At 31.4% G+C, this 23,036-nt stretch overlaps 1 protein-coding gene across 1 annotated transcript; it reads right to left on the reverse strand.

Annotated features, from left to right (window-relative positions):
* Positions 1 to 1,227: 1,227 nt before the first annotated feature.
* On the reverse strand, positions 1,228 to 22,256 carry LOC130451513 (probable multidrug resistance-associated protein lethal(2)03659). Its single transcript, XM_056790571.1, has 15 exons — positions 22,013 to 22,256; positions 10,026 to 10,124; positions 9,288 to 9,530; positions 9,066 to 9,188; positions 8,035 to 8,465; positions 7,819 to 7,975; positions 7,554 to 7,756; positions 6,509 to 6,756; positions 5,873 to 6,179; positions 5,545 to 5,775; positions 5,187 to 5,493; positions 4,423 to 4,913; positions 4,134 to 4,364; positions 3,507 to 4,022; positions 1,228 to 3,450 (listed from the first exon to the last, which is right to left on the reverse strand). Exons 2-15 carry the CDS (start codon positions 10,100 to 10,102, stop codon positions 2,975 to 2,977), a joined length of 4,041 nt encoding a protein of 1,346 aa, XP_056646549.1. The 5' UTR covers positions 10,103 to 10,124; positions 22,013 to 22,256; the 3' UTR covers positions 1,228 to 2,974.
* Positions 22,257 to 23,036: the final 780 nt, after the last annotated feature.

Here is a 23,036-nt window from a genome sequence, read left to right on the forward strand (position 1 = left end):
GATCTAACAGTAAAAAATAATTGGATTCAAACAAAAATGTTTATCTACTTGGTAGCCGACAAATTCTAATTTTAATTTTTGATAAAATGGTAATTCAAAGGTTGAACATTGGGACCTGTACTTTTTTTATTTAATTTTTAGTTGCTTTAGTTCTCTTCAATTGCCCCTTCTATAGGGTTGTTCTCCTTTATCCTTCAGTTTGGTATTTTAAAATGTGGCTCCAAGCCAAAACCCACTTCAAAATGTCAAATAAAATAGTTTCAAGTGGGGAAAGATTTTCTTGGAGTGTAATTGACTAATAAAAATTTGAATTAACTTTTTTGTAATTTCTTTATACACGGAAAAAGTAGTTTGAATCAATTACACACTATGTAAAATGAATACAAATTGTTGTAAATCTAAAAATTTATAATTAAGTAATTCAGGTTGAATTAGTTCTAATTTTAATCATCTTACCTAAACTGCTGTTGTAAATAACCTATTTTAGTACCATAATTATCGACAGTCGATGACAGTGTCATGATGGGAAATATATGCCTTCTTAATCTTGAAATTATAATAGGACTACTAGAAAACAACCCTTAAAGTGTGACAAAAGTTTTGAGGTCTTCTGATGGGCCCGTCGTGCCTCATTTAAAATAATCTACGGCCGATGCCCTTTGAAAAGTCGATCAGGCGCTTTGGCTTGAATCTTTTGACGCTTTAGGAAATGATTCCTAACCAACCGAAGAGGTAGAAACTGCGTAGGCTTGGTTCCACTACCGGATGGACACCCCATCAATGAAATCCAACAACTTTTCCCGTTCGATTCACGGCCAGCTGCAGATTCGATCGCCCCTCCTATTTCTCGTAGCTAGCACCAGACCCTACTGAGGGTGCAATTTTAAGACTTTTGGAGCAAACTCGTTGTCCAATGGGCGTCCTTGGCCTCTTGACTGCCTTTACCTGGACCTCCGCGTTGGAATCCCTGGGTGGAGGAGGGTTGGAGGTTGAGGCAACCTTAGGATCCAGAGCCGCCGTTAAGCCCTGATCCATTTCGACATCCTTGAACTTCCTCTAATTCTCTTTTCAATTTTTGGTGTAATTTTAGGCTCTCGAGACCCACTTCTGAATATTTATTTTCAGTTTTATAGTGTACGTTAAGAAAATAACTCTTGGGACGTACCATCAGTTAACCCACTTAGATCCGAACCACCTTGTATAATAAAATACAGAAAAAAAAATACATGAAATATATTTATTTATTTTTTTCATTTTACATTTTTTATTACAAATATAATATGATTAAAAATTTAACAAACAACACATATACATATATAAAAACAAAAGTGACCCGGAAAAATAGAAATAATGTATTTTAGCAAAATAAAATTTAACTGGCTTTTCTAAAGAAATCATTTTAACAAGAGTTTGGTTTATTAATAGGAACTTGAATTCCACAGATCAATTAAAAATAGAAATAATTTGACTAAAAATTTATAAAATTCTGGAAGTAATACTGAATAAAATCCGGCTTTGGTTAAATATAAAATAAAAAAGAGTCACTATCAAAATCTAAAATTAGTGTAAAACTTCCTAATGTTAATTTCAAATGAAGACTGGTGAAAAACCGGACAAGTTGAAGTTTTCAAAATATTTTTCGAAACTGCTCTTTCTTAGTTCTAAGGCATTCTGGTGAACAGTTAATCAGTAAACCTAATTTCTAGAAACAAATAAATAAATTTCCGATATTTTTCGGAACCGTAACAAAATTAATGGTTTTTTACTCATAACATAATAAAAATATAGACTTGTCCTGTTTTCAATTATATTTCTAAATCTGAATATTTGAATTGTCTTATCACTTCAGTCCTAAATGTAACTTCTACTATTTTTTGTATATGTATGTGAAAATAACGCTTTTCTCAACAAACTATTTTTTGGATCAACCAATATAAACATTGAAAACTGCAATAAATTAATATACTGATTAAATATAATATACTAAATATCTCAAATTTATTCAACATTTGTTCAATAGAATTATATATTATAGCATTGAATCCAGCACAATCACTTTAGTATAGTGATATAGCACTAAAATAAACTGAGAATTTCTATTGATCTTATGTTTAAATTCCAACAGAAAATATGAGCAGTAGCAAACTCCAAAAACCAATAGTAATTTGTCACTTATCAGATTATAGTCTAATAAAATGTAAATTCAAACTTTCACGTAGTATTTTTCTCGTGAATTTAGCATATATTTGAAGAATTTATCGTTTAAAAAATGTTGATTACTTTACAGATATATTTTTTTTATTAAATTTATTCAAAAGTCATAGTGTATCTTTCAAAAATGTGAAATTTTTTTTAATTAAAATTTAAAAAAAATATCGTCTCCAAGGTAAAAATGTTGAAACATAAACAAATTTTTTTAGATGTACGAAAAAAAAACATTTTTAAAAATAAAAATATTTAAACTTTTGATTATATTTAAAAAAGTATATATCTGAAGTTATTCTCAACACTTTTATTTTATAGAAAAAATTAATATCCACATTTTTGTTTGAAAGATGTTTTGGTTTTGGGTTATTTTTACTTTTTTCATTTTCTATCCCCCAAATTGACATTAAACATTTTTTCACTATAAATCAACTTATATTGAAAATTGTAGCCTCAACTTTCAAATAATCATTTTAATGGACTATTGGACACATTCATTTTAGTTTTTTTCTTAAATTAGAAATAAATTCCAACAAGATTTGTAATAATTATAAAATTATTTTTTAAAAAACATTTTACAATTAATTTGTAAAGAAACTCGTTATTTTCGCAATGCATTTAGGTAAAAATTATCGAATTCATATGAATAAATTCAGTAATTAAACAATAATAAAATAGTGTTACACATTCTAAGATTTACTTCATTGGCGCAAAGACCGTTTACCAATGAAGAAAAAACCCTGTAAGAAATATACTTTCCTACAAAATATTACGCGTTTTTATCGAATCTCTCATAATAACTTTCTCTGGCAACGTTAAACAGAGTTTCTACCATAGATTTTCCAGTCTGTTGTACCATACTGTAAAATATACTATTGTGATTTTGTATTAACAGATAAGGATGATCAAATTCTTTCAGTGTTCCGGCGTCCATGACTAGGACTTTATCAGAATCCATAATAGTGTTCAATCTGTGTGCAATAGTGAGAACTGTACAATCTGCGAATTTTGTCCGTATGGTCTGTTGTATAAGGGCGTCTGTTTGAGGATCAACATTTGCGGTAGCTTCATCCAAAACTAAGATTTTGTTATTTCTAAGAATAGCCCTTGCTAAACAAACGAGTTGACGTTGTCCAACACTGAAATTTGAACCTCCTTCAGACATCTTAGAAGTTAAGCCTGAAACTAAATTTTCTACGGCTTCTTTAAGTTCGACTTCTTCAAGAACTTTCCAAAGATCGGCATCTGAAATATATAATAAGTATACAGTTCAAAACTTATGAAAAATTAAATTTACTCACCTGAAAACTCGTCGAAAGGGTCCAGATTTTTTCTCATTGTACCAGAAAACAGGACGGGTTCTTGTGGTATAATAGAAATTTTTCTACGCAAATCGTGTAGTCCAATTTCAGATATGTTGACATCATCTATTAATATTTCTCCAACAGTTTCAGTTAATTGGAATAAAGCATTTATAAGGGACGATTTTCCAGCTCCAGTTCTACCAACAATACCAATTTTTTCTTTAGATTGCACAACGAATTTTAGTCCTTTAAGGACGAAAGGATCATCTGGAAAGTATCGCAAATACACATCTTTAAATTCCACTTTGCCATTCTCTGGCCATGAACTCCTTGGTTTCTTGTCTGGCTTTGATTCTAATTCGCCTTCTTTTTCTATGTCATTGTATTCCAATACTCTTTCCACGGCCGTCATTTGATTTTCTAATTCTGTCGACTGCCGCATTCCCCACTGGAACATCCCTGTAAGTCCTATCGCCTGTGTTATAGCCAAACCTACGTTACCTCCAAAACTGCCTAAAAATATAAATACTATTAGCTAAAACCTATAGATATATATAGATCTCTTCAGTGAAGATTTAGCTTAAAAAAACATTGTTTCAAACTAGAATCTAGAGTAGTACTTACTATTGCCAATCAATAGAAAACTGAAAGTTACGAGTGTTATGTAAACCACACATAGTATATCTAACCAATAACCGAAAGCTCTAGAAGTTGCTATGAAGGTAAACCAAGCAGAGCTATGCAAGTCTTGATGATTATCAAATTCCACAGTTAAAATATCTTCTGCATTGAATGCTCGAATTGTAGTTAATCCCGAAATAGATGCGTTTAGGTGAGAAAATACCGGACTCCTTGCTAAAAAAAAAGCAGGAAAATAATTTTGATATCTTAAAACTTCATTAAATCTACTTACTAACACCTTCCAGTCTTTTAACGTTTCTACTGGTTCTTAAATAAAATATTCTAACAAAATAGAAGACAACACCAATGATAAAGGTAGGTAGCATCAACCATGGTGTGACTACTGCTACAACAACAATAATACCAAGAAGAGATAATCCAATTTGAAGACAATCAATCATAGCAGCTGGTAATAATTCATCAATGGAACCCATATCTTTAGAAAATCTATTCAAAATTCTTCCTGCGCTATTGGTGTTGAAAAATCTCATTGTGGCTCTAGATATATTGATGAACATGTTATCATGGAGTCTGGTAGAAGCACGCATACAAACGATGAAAAAAGTAAAAGAACGAATCATAGTCACAACAATTAAAAGTACTATGAGAATTGTGTAGATATAAATAGAAGTTTCTCGAGAAAAATGCCAAAAGCTAGTAATTGATGTATTGTTTGATGCTCCCGTTAACTTCGCCGTTTTTTCTTCTTGTTCTATATTTACCCTAAAATTAAAAAAATTTAAATCCTTCAGCTGGTAAAGTCTCTATAACACAACAAATATATATTAATATGCAAAACAACCAGTCCACACGAACAATCTTAATATTCTCCAATGTACTTGCGAAACAAAATCAAATGTGAAATGTGAAGGATTGGCAACTTGGAATTTTTTCAAATGCCTTTCGCCCACATCAATCAATGTCTCAAATATTCACTCTGTATCTTGAAAAGTATTTTATAGCAAAGTAAAGTCTAATTAATTTTGAAATACTTACCAATAAGACAAATAATAATCAGAAATACTGGCGAATAATTGTGAAGCAATGAAAAAGAAGAAGATGAAAAATATGACACAACAATTTCCTCCAGCTTTAAAATACGACTTGTACACATATCCTCCAATAGATCCTGTGCTTTTCTGTTCTTCCACCTGTTTGGGTGCTTCTTGTTCAACAGAAACTGTACTTCTCACTGACAACTGACGAGATAGTTCCGCTTCTGGCGGTGCTTCTTTTTCTTTGACAGAATCTCCTAGTGATTTTGTAAAATCGAGACCACTGGCTTGCAATTCTCGGAAACTTCCTAAAATCAAATTGATTATTCATTTTAACGGTCACATAACTAAACATATACCTGTTGTTGGAACTCCATCATCTAAATATAATATAGAGTCGATATCTTGTAAATACTGGATTTGATGGGTAACTAATATCACAGTTTTATTTTTTAAGTAACCGATAATGCACTGTTCAAACAGTTCTTTTCCTACGTGAGTATCTACTGCAGATAAAGGATCATCTAACAAATAAATATCTGCTTGCTTGTATACTGCTCTGGCGAGATTAATTCTTGCTCTTTGACCACCTAAAATCAAATTTGATTTTAATTCCAGAAGCAGTTAGAATTCGTCCAAATCCAATTGAACCAATATACATTTTTCTTTTGTAGAATAAGTATTTACCACTGAGAGAAACTCCTCTATCTCCAACTATAGTCTTATCTCCATAAGGCAAGAGTGTAAAGTCTCTTTCCAAGGCACATTTTTTTATCACAGTCTTGTATCTCAATTTATCCATGGGTTGGCCAAAAAGAATATTTTGTCTGACACTTCCTGCGAATAACCACGGTTCTTGGGAAGCGTAACTAATAACACCATTTATTTTAAGGTTTCCTTCCACTAAAGGCAGTTCTTGGAGTATGACATGAAGCAAAGAGCTTTTGCCACTGCCTACCGGGCCAATTACACCCAAAAGTTGCCCAGGTTTAATCTAAAACAGATTAAAGATTAATCGGAAGTAGATTGGTTTCAAAGTGAAGGTCGATTTTTGGGAAAATCGTGGCAACGTAAATAAGTTAGAGGAATTTTTGTAGAAAGGGGCTTGAGGAACAAGCAAATAAGAATAGATACTGAAAAATAATTAGCAGGAAAAATGACTAAATAAATAATGAAGCTAATATATATGTAGGATTGAAATGAGCAGAAGGTTTTTAAATGCATGAACTTGAATGTCATGATCTATTTTATACACAAGTATTATCACAGTAATCAATTATTTGTTCAGTATGTAATTTGTGAACAACTTTCAATGTCTATTACCTTTAGATTGATATTTGTTAGGGTATTATCGACAGACATTTCACTCCATTTGGCTGAAACATTAGTTAAACTTATTCCGAGCTCCTCTTTTTCTGGTTTTTCAATTCCATTCAAAGGCGCAGACATTAAACTACCGCTCGTATCTAAAAGATTCGGCATTCTATTTTTGACCAGATCAATTTCTTCAAACAACATGAATTTATTAAGCCTCTTCACAGACATTCTACCTTCTGCTATTTGAGCGATACCTACAGAAAATAAAACTCTTAAATATCTTATTTTCACCTTCTATTAATGAAAACACTTTAGTCACAATATACACAGTGTAGATTCTGTAGTAATACTGAGACATGTCTTCAGTATAAACATCCCGAACAATTCCATGCACAAGAAAAATTCCTGTTATATAAAAAAGCTGATGGTGACACCATCTTATCAAATTTCTGAAGATAACTCATTCTGAAGAAGAAGCACTAAGGTTTTACCACTCTACATCCTCGTGTTTTTGGATGTTTTGAGGATCATGGTGGTAGACCCGAGCTTGATCTAGACAATTATAAAGCACAATACATCTTTCATTCTGCCCTAAACACTCTAAATGTTGAGAAAATTACATATCAGTGTGATACTGTTCCGGTGTTAGTAAATGAAGTAGAAGAGATCATCTTCAAGACTTGTATGACCCTTTTCAAATACTACAGCCGATGTTTCTACTCTTTGGATGGATTGTGAAAGAAATTTCAACAATTGTTTTGTGTTAAACCTTCCAAAACAAAGAATTCTGTTACTGCATGATATTGAGTTTTTTGATTGTGTGAAGAGTGAAGTTTAAACAACTAAGAATATATGAATGAGTTGCCCAATTCACATGAAACTCCACATGTTCATAAAGATATAGTACAACTAAATCGACGAATCTAAAAGCGCCATCTCTTATTGAATAGCTGGTTACAAACTTAAAACATGAAATGTTTTAATATACAACAGTTTTAATATAAATCAGTTATACTTAGATCTGTATGAGAATATAAATTTTTTCACATACCTTGAGGGAAAAATACAGTCATGGATTGACGGAGGACATTGTAATAGGTAGTAAGTACAAAAACTTTTTCTGCTGTAATCGAATTGCCATCCAACACATACGCTAATATACAAACGAATAAGGCCATTCTTGTATTGTACATAATGAATGATAGGAAAATACCTCTTAAAAATGAATTGCTTCGGATGGATTTTATTTCGTACCTGCAGATAAAATAAATGTATGTATATTTTATTAAATATTCCGTAAAATCTCAAGATTTTACCTTCTAGCTTTTGCTACCATACTCGCAAATGGTTTTTCCCAAGCATACATTTTGATAACCTGTATACCTGATAAAATTTCATTCATTAATCGAACTCTTTCATCGGTCCTTAGTGCCGTCTTCATACGTAGAACTGAGATCATCCTACCCAAATAAGCTGAAATTGAAAAACAAATTATTCAACTACATTTTCAATATTTTCGCATGTTTACTCACCTTGTAAGGGAACAAAAGCAATCACAACTAAAACTCCTATAACGGCAGCAACTCCAACTTCCTGATACATGAAATAAGTACAAACAACAGTCTCGAGAGGCGCTAACCACATCTGGTGAGCAAAAATAACAACATAATCAAATCTATTAACATCATTCGATAAAAGATTCACGATTTGTCCAGCAGTGGTATCTCCTAGTGCTGTTTTGCTGAGTCTTAGAGCTTTTCTGTAGATCAATGAACAACAAGCTACCCTAATTTTCATTCCCATGTGACACACTGCGAACATATACGGATGACTCAATAAGATAGAAATTAGGGAACACAGTACCACTCCAGCAGCATAGTAGTATGCCTCTTCATGTGTTATTTCAATCTGTAAGAAGGAGTACTGAGAATCCGGATCTACGTTCCGGCGTGAGCGTAGCAAACTAAAAAAAAAAAAAAATTATTTTAGTCCAACAACAAGAAACGATGACAAAAAGAATTTGTTACCAGAAAATTAGGATTTTGAATATTGGCTGTAGGATGACATTTTTGGTCATTTGGATCATTTTAAACAACAAAATTTGTTACTTGAAACGGTCCCAAAGAAAAGGGCTTAACGAGTTAAAATTCTACATATTAATAATGGATTTTCCTACTTTTAACTGTGTAGAATCAATGAAAATGGTGAATACTTACCAAAAACGTACAAATGTGCCCAAAGATTTTCAAAAAATTTAATAAAATGATTAGAAAGACGAAACTGAAAACTATAAACATCTACTGATTAAAATTTAACAGAAAAACTACTAGCAGCGCGCGCAACTGAAAGAACTGAAGCTATCGTCAAAATACAAGCAAAAATAAAATTAAGTTAGATTGGAAGTGACGTCATAAAAGTGGTACCTAATCATATCAAAGAGATTCTCCCGGATGAGAAGCTGTACACAGTAAATATATTAGAAAAAATGATTTTTTGATCCACAATTTTTAACAAAGGTAAGTTTAGAGTCGTGTTGCATGTTGTTTTCTCAATTAATACTTACTTATCAGTGGTATTGAATAACGTAACGTTCAGATTATCATTCAGACTGGATGTTATCGAAGTTTTTTGATATTGAATGTCAAAATATCGTACCAGCCTACCAAGTACAATTGGTTGCGCTAATCTAAAAAAAATGATATTATATCTTCCCTCTATTTCTAAATGGAAATAATAATAAAGTATTGAAAACAAATTAGTATTATATCACGAATTGACTACTTACTTGACAGCCTCTGCAATTACTAAAATAATTCCCAAGAAAAGATACTCCCATCCGAACGTTTTGAGAAGTACTTTTTGTAAAGAAGGCTGTGTTTCATTTTTCTTTGCTCTTTGTTCCTCTTGTTTCCAATAATTTTCTAATGTGTTCCCTAAATAATCTGATCTGTGTTCTGACAAAGTTTCTGTTAAATCCGATTCCTCTAAATCTCTTTTATATCCTTCAATGAAAGTAGGGATAATATAACTGAAATCAATTGAAATTTTTTATACTTCGAAAGCAATTTACAAATCCGAACCAAGACAAAACGATTAAGCGTAAAAATTGATAACAACCATAAGCTGATGAACAATTAATTAAATTAATCCTCTTGAAAATAAAAGTATGTTTCATGATACGCCTCAACTTTAACATACCATCAGAACTAAGAGAAACAGATAAACAAAAAACTTGCAAGCGACGGGCTAACAGATATAAAAGATGAACTTAAATCGAGCCACCTGGCTAGCCTTGATAATCGTAAAACTCTAGCAGAAAAAAGTCTTCTCCGAATTTGGGATGAAGAATTTATCACTTGATAAATTCGCTTAAAATGCTTTCGATCCGACGAATGAACGTTTCAACAATCAGAATTGAATGACGGTCTAAATAAATGGTATGATGGTTAATTGAATATAGTACTTATTTTATTATTGATTACTATTATCAATTCCGAACCTTATCTACTGAATATTATTTTACCTGAAAGTAGCTGCTGATAAAGGAAATGCATTTTCTCTAGGGTTTGGTTTTCTGGTTTTCTTGGTAGCACCGTCCATTATCAAATAAAAGTAAAGTTTTCTGAAAAAATAATGATTATTATTAATAGAGAATCGATTTTTCTTTCAAATAATTCCATAGATATTTCAGATAACTGAGAAAGAACCTGTTAATTTGCTTATTTATAAGTATACGAAGCTATCTATAGTTAGTAAGTTATTAGCAGTATTAAAATGACCATGAATCAATAAAAAGTTGGAATAGTTTACCGGTTTTTTTTTAAATTGACGTTAATGATTAAATGTAACAGTTAAAAATAGTAATCACTTCGATATGTTGATAACAAATACATATAGAGATGGGATATCTACTAACACCCTTAAAAGTTTGAAAATAATTGATTTTCGAATAAAATATTGACAGTTTTCCGAAAGAAAAAGTGTAGTCGATTTGGGCTTGCAGTTAAAAAGAGCATTAATACTTTTTTATACCCCCCCAAAACAATAAAACATTTCACCAGATTCATCATCCTTATCGTCTTATGCTCCCAGTGGAGCAAAGGGTCGGTGTTTCAACAGCTGCGGGAAAAGTGGTGAAATCCTTTTGCGTCGTTTTTGTTGACGAGGGCTCTATATTTCTTTCTGTTTTTAGCTGTAGCCTCTTTCCATGTTTAGTTCATCTGTTACAAGTCTCTCTCGTAATTCTTCTCCATTTTCCTATAGGTTTGCTTCTTTGTTTTTTATTATAATTCAGTTATGTTCCAAAGGTGTTCATAACTCCTGTTTGGACATAAAATTTTGCAAATAACTTGTAGGCATCTGTTCCTAAACGGTTCAATTTTCTGAAACCGTTTTGTTATTTTTGAGATACTTATCGAAGTTCATATTTTATATAGAATTTTTGCCACGTCCAGTTTTTCTTCGATATCATTTTCAGGACCTCATTTTGAACTTAAGCTACTCAAATAGCGAACTTGCTCTACTTGCGCTATTTTTCTCCCATCTAAATCTAAATAGATGGCGCTTTTTGTATAGGTTTTGCTGTGTAGTAATATCTTTGATTTTTGGTTGTTTAGTCCAACTGGTATTGAGTTATTATGTAGCCTATTAGATTTGTCTTTTATGTGATTTCTACTGCTTAAATATGTCATCCGCGAATTCAAGTTTTTCCAGTTGTTCGAATTGATTCCTGACCTTTAATGCCCTATGTTTCTCATTATCCAATCTAATACAATGTTAAACAGGATTGGTTACATAAGACACCCCTGTATCACCATTATTAATTACATATATATATATATATATATATATATATATATATATATATATATATATATATATATATATTTTCACTGTGATTATAAATATAGTTTAGTTAATTTTTTTTTCGGTAGTTACGAAACCTTTAAGGTCAAAACTGAAGAGATAAACGTTCAGTGACTTGAGGATCAGTATAGCATTTTTTTTTTTTCGAAATTAAATTATTAATTGCATCACATTGTTGAAAGAACTGTATATAATATAACCTTTATGTGACATTTTTGTAATCAGCGCTGTAATTTTTAGACAGAGACATTTTCGAAACAGTTAGGTATTATTTTGGAGTTAACAAATATAGTCAGATAAATAAATAAAACTTACTTATATCGCATATATGAGGATTTCATTTGAATATAATATGTCAGAATCATTCTTTTCCAAATTTTAAATTAAAAAACAAAATCTTACTGCGTTGACTTTTTATATAGATTCGATTAAAAGACTTTAGGTCTACTTTAATAAATATTTTTTGTTTGTAGAAAATATTTTCAACATTTCGATTTTACGTCGGTGTTACAAAATATTTCTCGAAATTAACAAATACACGAATTGATAGATACCTTGCTACGTAAATATAAAAAAAAAACAATATGTTTCGATTATAGAAAGATTTTTTTGTCCTAAATTGTAAAAATTTAATTTCTTAACCTACCAATAAAAACTACTATTACAACAAAGAATGTTATTTGTCTGGGTCTTTCAGAACTGAAGGCTTGTAAGCAAGGCTCTTTCGCTAGGTGGTATCTTAGATTTTCGGCTGCATCGTTTCGTAGTTTCTTCATTGTTGTTGCTGTATGTAGTTTGGTTAAATATACTCTACGAATCTTTGATGTAGTTTCGAAAACTTCTTTTATACTATTTTAACGATTTGGCAACATTTTCCAAATATGATATTTTATTGTGTAGTATTGAGTTTCTTTTTTCCAATCAATGGGCACCGTAAAATCCTCTTTATTCACTTTGCTACGTGGATGGTTCGTAGACAAATCCGGAATCAAATGATTTGAAATGAATTGATTCAAATTTTGAGATTCTTAATCACATCATATCTTTTCCGAACTAAAAACACTGCATGTATTTTCTGATTCTTAAATTCTATTTATTTATTATAGATGATTCAGAGTTGACCAGAAACTTGAGCAGCTTCCGAGCTTTCAATTATAATACCACCCACGATTAGTCCAGAGTGTTATAATCGTTAACCCAAGTGGAATGGATTACGAGGCGTTTTGAACGTTGAGATAAATGTTAACCAATAGCAAAATAGAAAAAATAAAGCGAAAGCTTTAATAGGTTATATTATAAGTTGTAAGTACTTATAATATCCCATACCGCATCAAATGATGAGATAGATTCTCATGGTGGCAATCTGCGTTGCTTGAGATTTGAAAATTGCGCTAATTCTTTCAACGCTTCCTTCGATTCATCTTTTGACCAGAGTCGTTGTGAACGTTAATCATGCCTTCATGAGTGAACCCTTTTAGTAAAGAGTATTTTAGATGCCGTGAACTCTTAGTGGAATGCACCCCTAGAGCAGTATTTGCAAGATCTACTCGACAGGTAGGCGTGGCTCTTGAGCATCGAGTTCGCCAACAGACGCCCAGAACGTCAATTTATCGGTACCCTTTCCTTGGAGAAGCGCAAGCATGTGGAACCAGCCACTCGAACACTACAACCTAGTGAAGATCAATATTGGCACTATAATTTTCACGTGAAAATGTATATTTTGTGCACAAAAACACATTTTTGAGGCTTGATATTAAACCTGTTTAAAAAGTCATTTTTCTATTTTTTTTACCAAATTCAATGTTTGAAGCAAGATAATTGGCATTGAAAATGTTCAGTATCTTTTATGACCTTGGACACAAATATAATTTCAACTCTAATTATAAATATATTTTTTCGTATGTATCAAGTACCATTGTATATAATTTCAGGAAGTACTAAAGTGTGCATTTATAGTTATGGATCTATAATTAAACCCAATTTTTAAAACTTATTCTTACTTACATGTCTATTTTGAAAAACAAATTGCGATAATACTAATGTCAGCAAAAATGCTTGGTCAGGAGTGATAAGGATAGAATGAATTACTAACATATAAAGTTACCTGTTCAGTTATACATATTAATAGGTGTGTATTGAAATGATATCTCTAGTTAACGATAGAATTATAATACTGGGTCAATTTGAAAACGCATCACCCTAGATATTTCAGCCCCTATAGAATATTAGAAAATATTTAAAGTCACGTCACACGAGGGACAGTTTATAGTCTAAATGATATATCAACCCTCTAGGTACGACATCGCAATCCCTAAAATCTCAAATGGAAACCTTCAAACTCTCATAATTCGAAAAAGCTCTATAGACGAATTTCTTTTGTTCGTCTTGGACCAAACTATAAATTTTGTCATTTAGCTACTATTGAACTGGTAGAACATATGTGGCGTAGCTCTATGTTGTTGCAGAATCATAAATTTTGAACCGAAGTACAAGGGGTAATACGTTATCAACTGTAAACATATTGATAAAAGTTTATAATTTGTTAATTAAATGGGAGATTAATTGGAAATGGAAAAACAAATTATACACACTGGTGATTCTGTTAAGTGAATGTTTCTTTAAAAAATGGGCAACGGCATGGAGAATAAATAAAAAATTTTGCACCAGCCACATGTAGTCTGAGTAGTGGTGAAGCTCCAGGATCAAAGTAAGAAATTAAAATGAAAACGAATATAAAACTACTTAAGATAAGGGTAAAATAATGACATGGGAAGACTGGAAAATGGAGATAATCCCACCTATTTCATAAACAAGAAAAATATAACTTGAAATGACGGTGGAATAATGACAATAAACAAAACGTGGATAGACACGTATTCAAAAAAATTATTGCTCGGCTTTGTGTGTTTATTATCGTCATTGTCTTGTCTCCCACTCGTTGTACATAACCAACTCGGCAACTCATTTTGATTAATAAAACTTTCTGTATCTCAACCACTCTTTGATAAGAGATAATAAACATCATATGAGCCCATCCTGTACAGTCATTTAATATACTCGTGTGAACATCGAGAAGACGCAAAGTCAACATAAAAATAATATTCTAAACTTGTCATCGTTGATAGTTTTAGTATTTTTATTTAATTGCATATTATTTTTATGTAACTTGCTTTGTACTTTGTATATTGTATTAGTACTTTTGTAAATGAAATTCGTTTTTAAAAAGTTTGAAGTACTTATTTCAAACATTTCTATACGTATCTATCTTATGTGTTCATTTTTTTCAACAAATAATATTTAATATTAATTTTTTCAACTAACATTATTATACTCCATACATTATACTATAAATAACTGATGCTAATCGGGTTTTCCGTATTTCTTTTGGGTCAAACATTAGTTGACGTTTGAAATTAAATCAGAGAAACACAAATAAATTAGTCGTGTAGCGTGTATCTACACGCGCTGGTTTGTACAAGTCATTTCAAATGATTCGATTGTAAAACAAACAAATCGAAGACCTTTTTAAGTGGACCTAATTTTATTGACCTCCTTTAAGGATTCAAAGAAATTCCTAAGAAAATGAATTGAATTATTTATTATTTCAGAAAATTTCCTTCGTTAATAAGCGTAATTTCCAGATTATACAAATACTTTATACCAAATGCTGATAATTTTTTCAAGAAAAATATTTTACATCTGTTTAGCGAGATTACAAATTTAGTTTTCCATTAAATATACGAAGGCTATTTAGAAAGTTATAAAAAAAGAGAAAAGAAAGAAAATATGTGCAAACCTTGCCACCAAGATTACGGTGAGTACATTTTGGGATAAACTAGGTGTGTTTTTGATTGATTTTTAGTGCCACAATAAACTGAACGGTACTAATAAACTTTGCTCAACCTTGTAAATGAATTCAAAACAATAACAGATCTAACATTTTTTTATTCATTACAATGTTGAAGCTTACACGTCACAACCGGTGATTCTCTGGATTCTCTCGGGTCCATCGATTTATATCACAGTCTTCTATCTTCATTTGTCACTCGTTTGTTAGTTTTCCTGCCTCTGATCTCTCTAAAATGACGGAACCTTTTTTCAAAAGTGTTTGGTGAGATGCCATTTTTTTGCACACCAATTGGGGTATAAATGTGACGAATTCCTCTCATTAAACACCTGAGATATAAATCTGTGAAATCTTTTTTTGGACAAATAAGGTTTCTGTAACATGCATTGATGTACTCGACATCTAACTACTTGTTTTTTACAAACTTAGCATTTTCGTTACGTATTCCAACATTTTATTATTCAAGGATAAAAGGTTAAAAGGTGATGTGGAATTGAAGTTAAAAAAATTTAATTTTTCGCCGTTCAAACCACCGTGGAAAGCTTTGACGACAAGGAGGAGCAACGGATGGTGGTACAATTCTATAACTAATGAAATTTATCAGATGTAACTAATTTTTTTAATAACGTTGTTTCTTTTAATATAAAAATTTCGTTTTTTCGGAAGAGCTCTCGTAACATTCATAAATAATGTTATTATTTCAACAACAATTATCACAACAGAAAATGTTCCAGATATCAAAGGTAATTGTCGGTTCGCAGATAGTCCATTTTAAATATCTTTGAATAAATTACGTATATCTAAATACTGGTTGTGAAATTTCTTTCGTCGCCATTCAAATAATTCCATAGTACAAAAGAGATCATTCAAAAATATCAGCGGCAGTAATTAATCGAAATTAAATTGATGTTTTGGAAATTTATAAATATACAATTAATCAGAATGTTTCCAAATATAATCAAGCTCCATGACAAACGCCTTATGTTATATGATAGTTAGATAATCTAGTTTAGTTTATAAATTATTCAGATAAAAATTGTTGACACTATTACATTAAGATCGTTATCAATGATTAATGATAACTAAAGTCAATAAATACTATCAATTAAATGAAGATCCTAATTGACACATTTTCTTTTGAAATACAAACTATTAGTTTTTCATTTCAAAACGAAAGCTTCCATTCGAGATGTCTAGCAAAAAACAAATTATCGCTCGTAATAATCTGCGATTACTATATTTGATTTAGTGTATATTTACTGTATTATCACATTTTATGGTGTTTGTGAACCTAACATTTTTGTAATTTATGTAATCGTTCAATAGTACAAGGTAAATCAGTTCCACACTGATATAAATCACATGCCGTAGTTATAAAAAACGATTATTGTAAAGACCTGACTAGTGTTGTATTATCTCTCAGCCTTACAATACTTGCCAGGACATGGAGTGTACGGCCCCTTTCACACCAAACGAATCCGAATCAAGTTGAATCTGATTCGTCATCTCCACTCTTTAACACCAGCTGAATCAACCTTAATCTATAAAATTCCTTCCATCTTCTTTTTGTTTTCCTTCTTTTAGTTGCTTTTGAGCTATCATCATGGACGCAGTTGTTTTAAATGCAATAGTGTTTCGTAGGAGGCAACGGCGGAAACAGAAAACAAGAAAAGTTTGGATACATCACATAAATAGGAAAAGGCCGGATTTTGGTATGTTTCATCATTTACATCATGACCTACAAAATGATGAATGAGTGAGGAATTGTTCGTAATACTGCTGGATTTGGTGGAATGTTTAATTCTTCGCCAATTTTCCTCCACACGGAAGATATGATTTTTATCACTGGAGTCATAAATCGCACTATTTTCTTTAACTTTTAAAATTAAATAACTCCATGTCCATCTCGTATGGTTGTTGATTCAAGACTGACCGGACGAGGAATCTGACAGGTTGAATCAAGTGCGACCTCGAATCAAACCTGATTGAACCAGATTCGTCCGGTCTGAAGGCGGGAAAAGAGTCCCTTCACATTTAAACGGAGCGTTCGAAGCCGAATCTTGGTCAATCAAATTCAACTTGATTCGGAGTGATTCTTATTGATTCGGATCCGTTTGGTGTGAAAGGGCCCTACGGCTCATAATACAGATCAATTCTCGTCAGAAAATCAATATTTTGAACGTACAAATAGTTTTAAGAAAATTAGAAATTAAATTATTGGAAGGCTCAATCACCGTCAAAGAATTCATTACAGGGGATTCATAAAGTGCTATAAAGGAAATCAAAATTAACTTCTGTATTTAGAATACAGAAATACTTGGAAGTTGTGGATTTGAAGATTAAAAACTGACAAAAACGTAAAAATAATGGATAGGACAACGAATACAAGATTTATTGAACTTATGACCTTCAATCTATTTCAACTAATATTGAAAGATTTACAACATTGACATTTTTATCATTTTGAGCTGAGCATAAAACATATTTACTCTTTTCAGTCTTGCAGTCTTCTCTGCTGAGTTAGAATCAGCGCGGCTGTTGAAAAAAGTCATACAACTTTGGAAACTGTACTTCGTAATCGAATATCTGAAACACTTTCATCTGTTTTATTTGTTTTCCAATTCTTCTGGACAAATTTGTGGTGATCACTCCAGAGACTATATATAATCCGATTACAGACTAATTTTGACGGAATTATTCAAGTACGATACCGCAGAAGTAAATAATTCATCCTGTTTGTTTTGTCCTATCTTTAATTTTACTTATAGCATTTGCGCACGCTAAATAATCTTAAAAAGAAAGTTTTTTTAATTCTTGGATTCAATATTATAGCTTATACTTAATGATGGTATCGGTTCGATAGCCCCCATAAATTCATGAGACTTCCTAATTGAAGGTTCTTCAATTACTAGGTCTTCAAGTTTTAATATTATGGAGTACACCAAATGAATGTTTTATGACGAATCAAATCAGCATTTCGTAAATCGCGAAAACTTACAATCGTATAGTACGTACCATAAATTAATATTATTACTGACTGAAGAATTATGAGTGCGTTGGGTGCCACGTTCGCTCACTTTGGACTAAAAGCAAATTCGATTTAACATTTCCCAGGTCTTATTGACGCGGTTTGAGTAAAATGAGTCACATATTTTTCGTCGGTTCATAACTATAGCTGAAACCTCACTAATCATCGCCATAAAGCTCCCAGTTGGGCAAAGTTGGGTAAAACTATAATGTCGCTATCCTCATACGTCGTTTTGTGGGTTTCGTCCAATTTTTTTGACGACAGCTCTTCATTTTCTTATTTTTTTGGCTACTTCTGTAGCATCGTTACATGTTAAGTTTATCTGATGCAGTTCCTTCTCGACAGGTCTTTTATACGTTCATACAGGTCCGCCTCTTTTCCTTTTGATGTCTAAACAATCGTTAAAATTTAAAATGCGAGCAAGTAAATCATTCCATGGAAGGAAGTACTTTCAAGACTTTGTAAAATTTTTATAAAAACGTGTAGGATAATTCCTAACAATAAAGATTTTATTGTTTAAACATCAAATGATACTAAATATATCATAAAAGTGATATAAAATTCAAATAAAAATAATAATGATTCTCCAAGATCACACGTAGCCACGTAAGTAGTTTTTTCCCTAAAACTCAGCCGATATTTTGTTTTGAAATACATTTATTTTCCAAGTTGCTCAATAGACCTTTTAAATCAAGGTTTAACAAGTTTTTATCAGAAATGTTATCAATATAACATTCTTTGAAAATTAAGTAGGTTATAAGTTTCTACACCTGTATAAGGTAAACATAATAACAATAGCATTATTAATAATAAACACTTTCTTGTTAGGTAATTATTACTGGAAACAGTCGCAATAAAAAATAAAAAACTTGTGAATTAAGACTTTGCCGTAATAGTTTTTTCACCTTCTTAATATTTGAATTGTTTCGACCTTGAATACCGAAATGGACTCACGCGTATGTCCATAAGTGCATGCACTCACATTACAGCTTTCGAACATTGAAATTCTAACCGTAGTTCATCTACATCATCACCATCATCATCATAAGTAATTTCGGTTTTCATCTGACAAAATTCCTCGTCCTCGATATAAACATGTACATTGTCAAGACTAGTCTGTAATTCTATGAAAAGTAAATTCGATTTATTTCCTTTTAATCGTTTTTCCTTTGTTTATTGATGACGCAAACGTTTAAAACAGGCGCGGCAGCAAGGAAATTATGTGAAATTGAAGGGGAAGACACAATTAATGAGCGTCGTTTTAATAGTTTTAATGGTAGAGACCTGTATGGGATATTGAGGTTACAAGGGAAGCAGTAGAAAATATACTATTTAAAATCATTAGGAAGGATCAATAAAAGTTGTCCTACCACAAGAATTAACTGAGTTTTAAGCGAAATGTCGAGTAGAGTTGTGTAAGCAGCTACTTGCCGGAAGATCCGTATATATATATATATATATATATATATATATATATATATATATATATATATATATATATATATATATATATATATGATGCAAATGTATGAGAAATATCGAGGTTTAGTTAACCGAAAGCGGAAATACTGCGTGGAATAAGATCGAAGAGCTTGATGGTATTGAATTCTCGCTCGAATCCAAAGGAGATGTTAAAAATTGAATACCACAACTTTCGGTATCCAAGCACAAAAAATTGTTTTATCAAGGTCTCAAAGAACTTGCTGAACGTAATAAAAGTACGCCAAGTAGTTATTTCCTATTATAATACAACTTAGTTATTTTAGTTATTTTTACTTTTTATTTATTTTACTATTTTTTGGTCCTTCAACTTAGAATAGTGATACTTATATAGGTAACTTATCGTAATTCCGATAACGAAAATATATTAGTGTTGTTGCTTAGTTTTAATAAGTTGTTATTTATTCTGTCAATTATATTTAATTCGTTCAGTTGTGAGTAATGGGAAATATATCAATTAAATACTGCCAATGTCAATATTTATCGAAAACTAACTGGGATTATATAGAAGAAAAAAATATATAATAAACAAGTTCTATTTTTTTAAGCAACAGGACAAACATCGAAATCGAATGGATATTATGATGATCTCCTTTTGACCCACTTTCTTTCGTCAATGTAATCAATAATTGCACGTTTACGTCATCTTATGCGAGTTGGGTGCAAAAAAAACGGGAAAAAATTCAAAATACACACTGTTAAATAGTATCGCCTGAATTTAACCATGGATTATGTTGAGATTCCATCCCTGGGAGTATGGGGAAAATAATAAAAAAAATTCAGGACCCCTACGCTTCGATATATAGAAGCTTCAACGTCATTTCTGTTTCAATATTTGAGAAACACGAAAAAATTTATCTTATCTAACCTAACTTGACTGCAACAAAGTCGAGGAATCTCGATTTTTGACTTCCAACTTTCAATATATCAAAAAGAGGGTAACGCATAATTTTTTTGATTATTTTTTTCATGTTTCTTATAGGCGAAAACGTGAGAAAGTCACTTTAAAGTCACGAAAATCATCAATACTTTAATTGACCTTTTGACCTCTCATATCTAAAGACATAAAATTTTTTGATTAATTGTTTTTTACAGAGGTTAAAATATGTCAGCCATAGTTTCGAGTTTCGACCTCTTAAAGCATGTGGGTGCTGGATTTTTTTATTATTTTCACCACATCGTAATCTGCCCAAAAGTACATAATATACCTATGTATGTATATAAAAGCTTAAAAATATGGGCAATGTTCAAGTTGTCAGTCTAAAACCGACAGACCATTAGATGAATACTATTTAAAAAGTTTAGAAAACTAAAAAACACGCTTTTGTAATATAGTAACATTAATTTTCTCATCGGTAATTTTACTTTAAGCTTTTTATTTAGTATAATTAACTCTAAAAGCATGTTTCTCAGTGTATTTTATCAATTTGCTTTTTTAAAGCAGTCTATAATATTTATATGCAAAAGTTGCACCCCACGCTTGTATAATAGTGGAATTAGATTTCTCATCAGTAATTGTAATCTTGTGCCCAAGAACTATTTATTACTTTTTAGTCCGATTATTGCTAAAAGCGTGTTTTTGAAGGTTTTTTTTCCACTATATTTTATTAGGCTCTAATATTTGGTTAGTACTACGCACCTAAACATTTTAGAATCCTACAAATCACTTTTCCGTAAATAAATTTAGCAGGCAAATATATTTTCTTGAGTAAAAATATACCAGTTGATGAAAAATAATATTAAATTCAACAGTTATACAAATAATAGATCAGGTATTTCGTAGAAACTCAATTATAAAAAGAACTCCTTTCGTACGCCTTTAACATTAAGAAGATAATTTGATACATCACAACACCTATCTCCTATAATTATTTTCAAGTATGAAATGCCGACTTTGTAGTTTTGTAGTTTGTCTATTAAACACTTCATATCTCATAGATACATACAAATTCTAATAAAATTACAAACAGGAAAACAATTTAGTTTCCTTGTAAATGTATTTTTTGCGTATTCTTCATAAAATTATACAAAAAAAAATGAATTAAAAACTTTGTAGTTTTTGTTAACAACACATTTTACATAAATATTATATTAGGGATTCTCTAAATATTTCTTTCTATCATATATTAGTCTACTGAGGGTCCAAAATAATTAAAATTGTTGGAATATAAAAAACCGAAAAAAAAAATAGTACAGCAAATAAAAAATTAACTTTAAATATTTTAGTTTTTAGGTATACCCCACATTATAGGATATACTATATACTCACTTTTAACTATAATCTCGCAAGTTAATGGCAATATTCCAATCGTAACGTAACCGTTTCAATAAATGAATTAATATATTATGGAATTCATTTCTTGACTCGTCTGCGCATCGGCAATTTCCAACGTGCTCTCACCACCACATACACTCACCATGTGTTCAATTCCGATAAAACGGATTAAAACGATACAAAGATTCACTAAGAAGTTCCCAATCCCCTTCGTACCGTTAAAAATCGGAATCGATCTGAGCAAAAGCGAAATATTGAACCTAAGCGCATCGCAGTTTTGGCACAGGAAACCATGACCTTGTTCGTCAGATCCACAGGCGGCGAATTTAAATTACAGATTGATATTGTACCTATTCAGGGAAGGACGCAGTTAAAATTATAGATTGGTCAATATTTTCAGAGTTTTATGTAGGTTATTTAATAATTTTTCGATTCATAACAGCGATTTTTAATATTATAAATGGTTGTATTTTTCTCTATATTAGTCTCGCCATTATATCTTATCTATCTCAACTATGCATCAGCTCTTATTCTTACATCCAGGGCCGGATTAAGATTTATAAGGCCCGGGGCTGAAGTAATGACGGGGCCCCCTTAAGGAATTCGGAAACCCGGAATAATTCACAAAATAATATCAATACGTTAGATTTGTGGTATCAACACATCAAAAAATACAGAATGATATCCAAATGATGGGGCCCTCTTGGACCTGGGGCCCGGTAATATAGCCCCCCAAGCCTCTGGCTTAATCCGGTACTGCTTACATCCCTTGATTCAGATGGAATGTATTATTTTGAATCTACAAGTCACATCCTTTGTTTTTTGCTTTTTTTGATAAAGATATAAGGCCGATGTCCAATACATCTGATTTCCGATGGTACATAATCAAAAGATATTATTGCTCAAAAATTTTGGTGCATATAACAACTGACATTCTATGAATTCAATGCACTTATATAACACGAAGTTTTTAATATCTCCTACAAAGCACTGGAGTGTCTTTACCTGTATCAAACTT

The sequence above is a fragment of the Diorhabda sublineata genome, chromosome X, assembly GCF_026230105.1.
Source record: "Diorhabda sublineata isolate icDioSubl1.1 chromosome X, icDioSubl1.1, whole genome shotgun sequence".
Classification (NCBI taxonomy): Eukaryota; Metazoa; Arthropoda; class Insecta; order Coleoptera; family Chrysomelidae; genus Diorhabda; species Diorhabda sublineata.

What these genes read in the sequence shown, in the direction of transcription:
- LOC130451513 (XM_056790571.1), bottom strand. Translation starts at nt 10,102, where the DNA reads ATGGACGGTGCTACCAAGAAAACCAGAAAACCAAACCCTAGAGAAAAT. An exon ending in GACTGTATTTTTCCCTCAAG is followed by an intron (nt 6,757 to 7,553) that starts GTATGTGAAAAA and finishes TATTTTCTGTAG; the next exon opens with GTATCGCTCAAATAGCAGAA. An exon ending in TAAAAGACTGGAAGGTGTTA is followed by an intron (nt 4,365 to 4,422) that starts GTAAGTAGATTT and finishes CTTTTTTTTTAG; the next exon opens with CAAGGAGTCCGGTATTTTCT.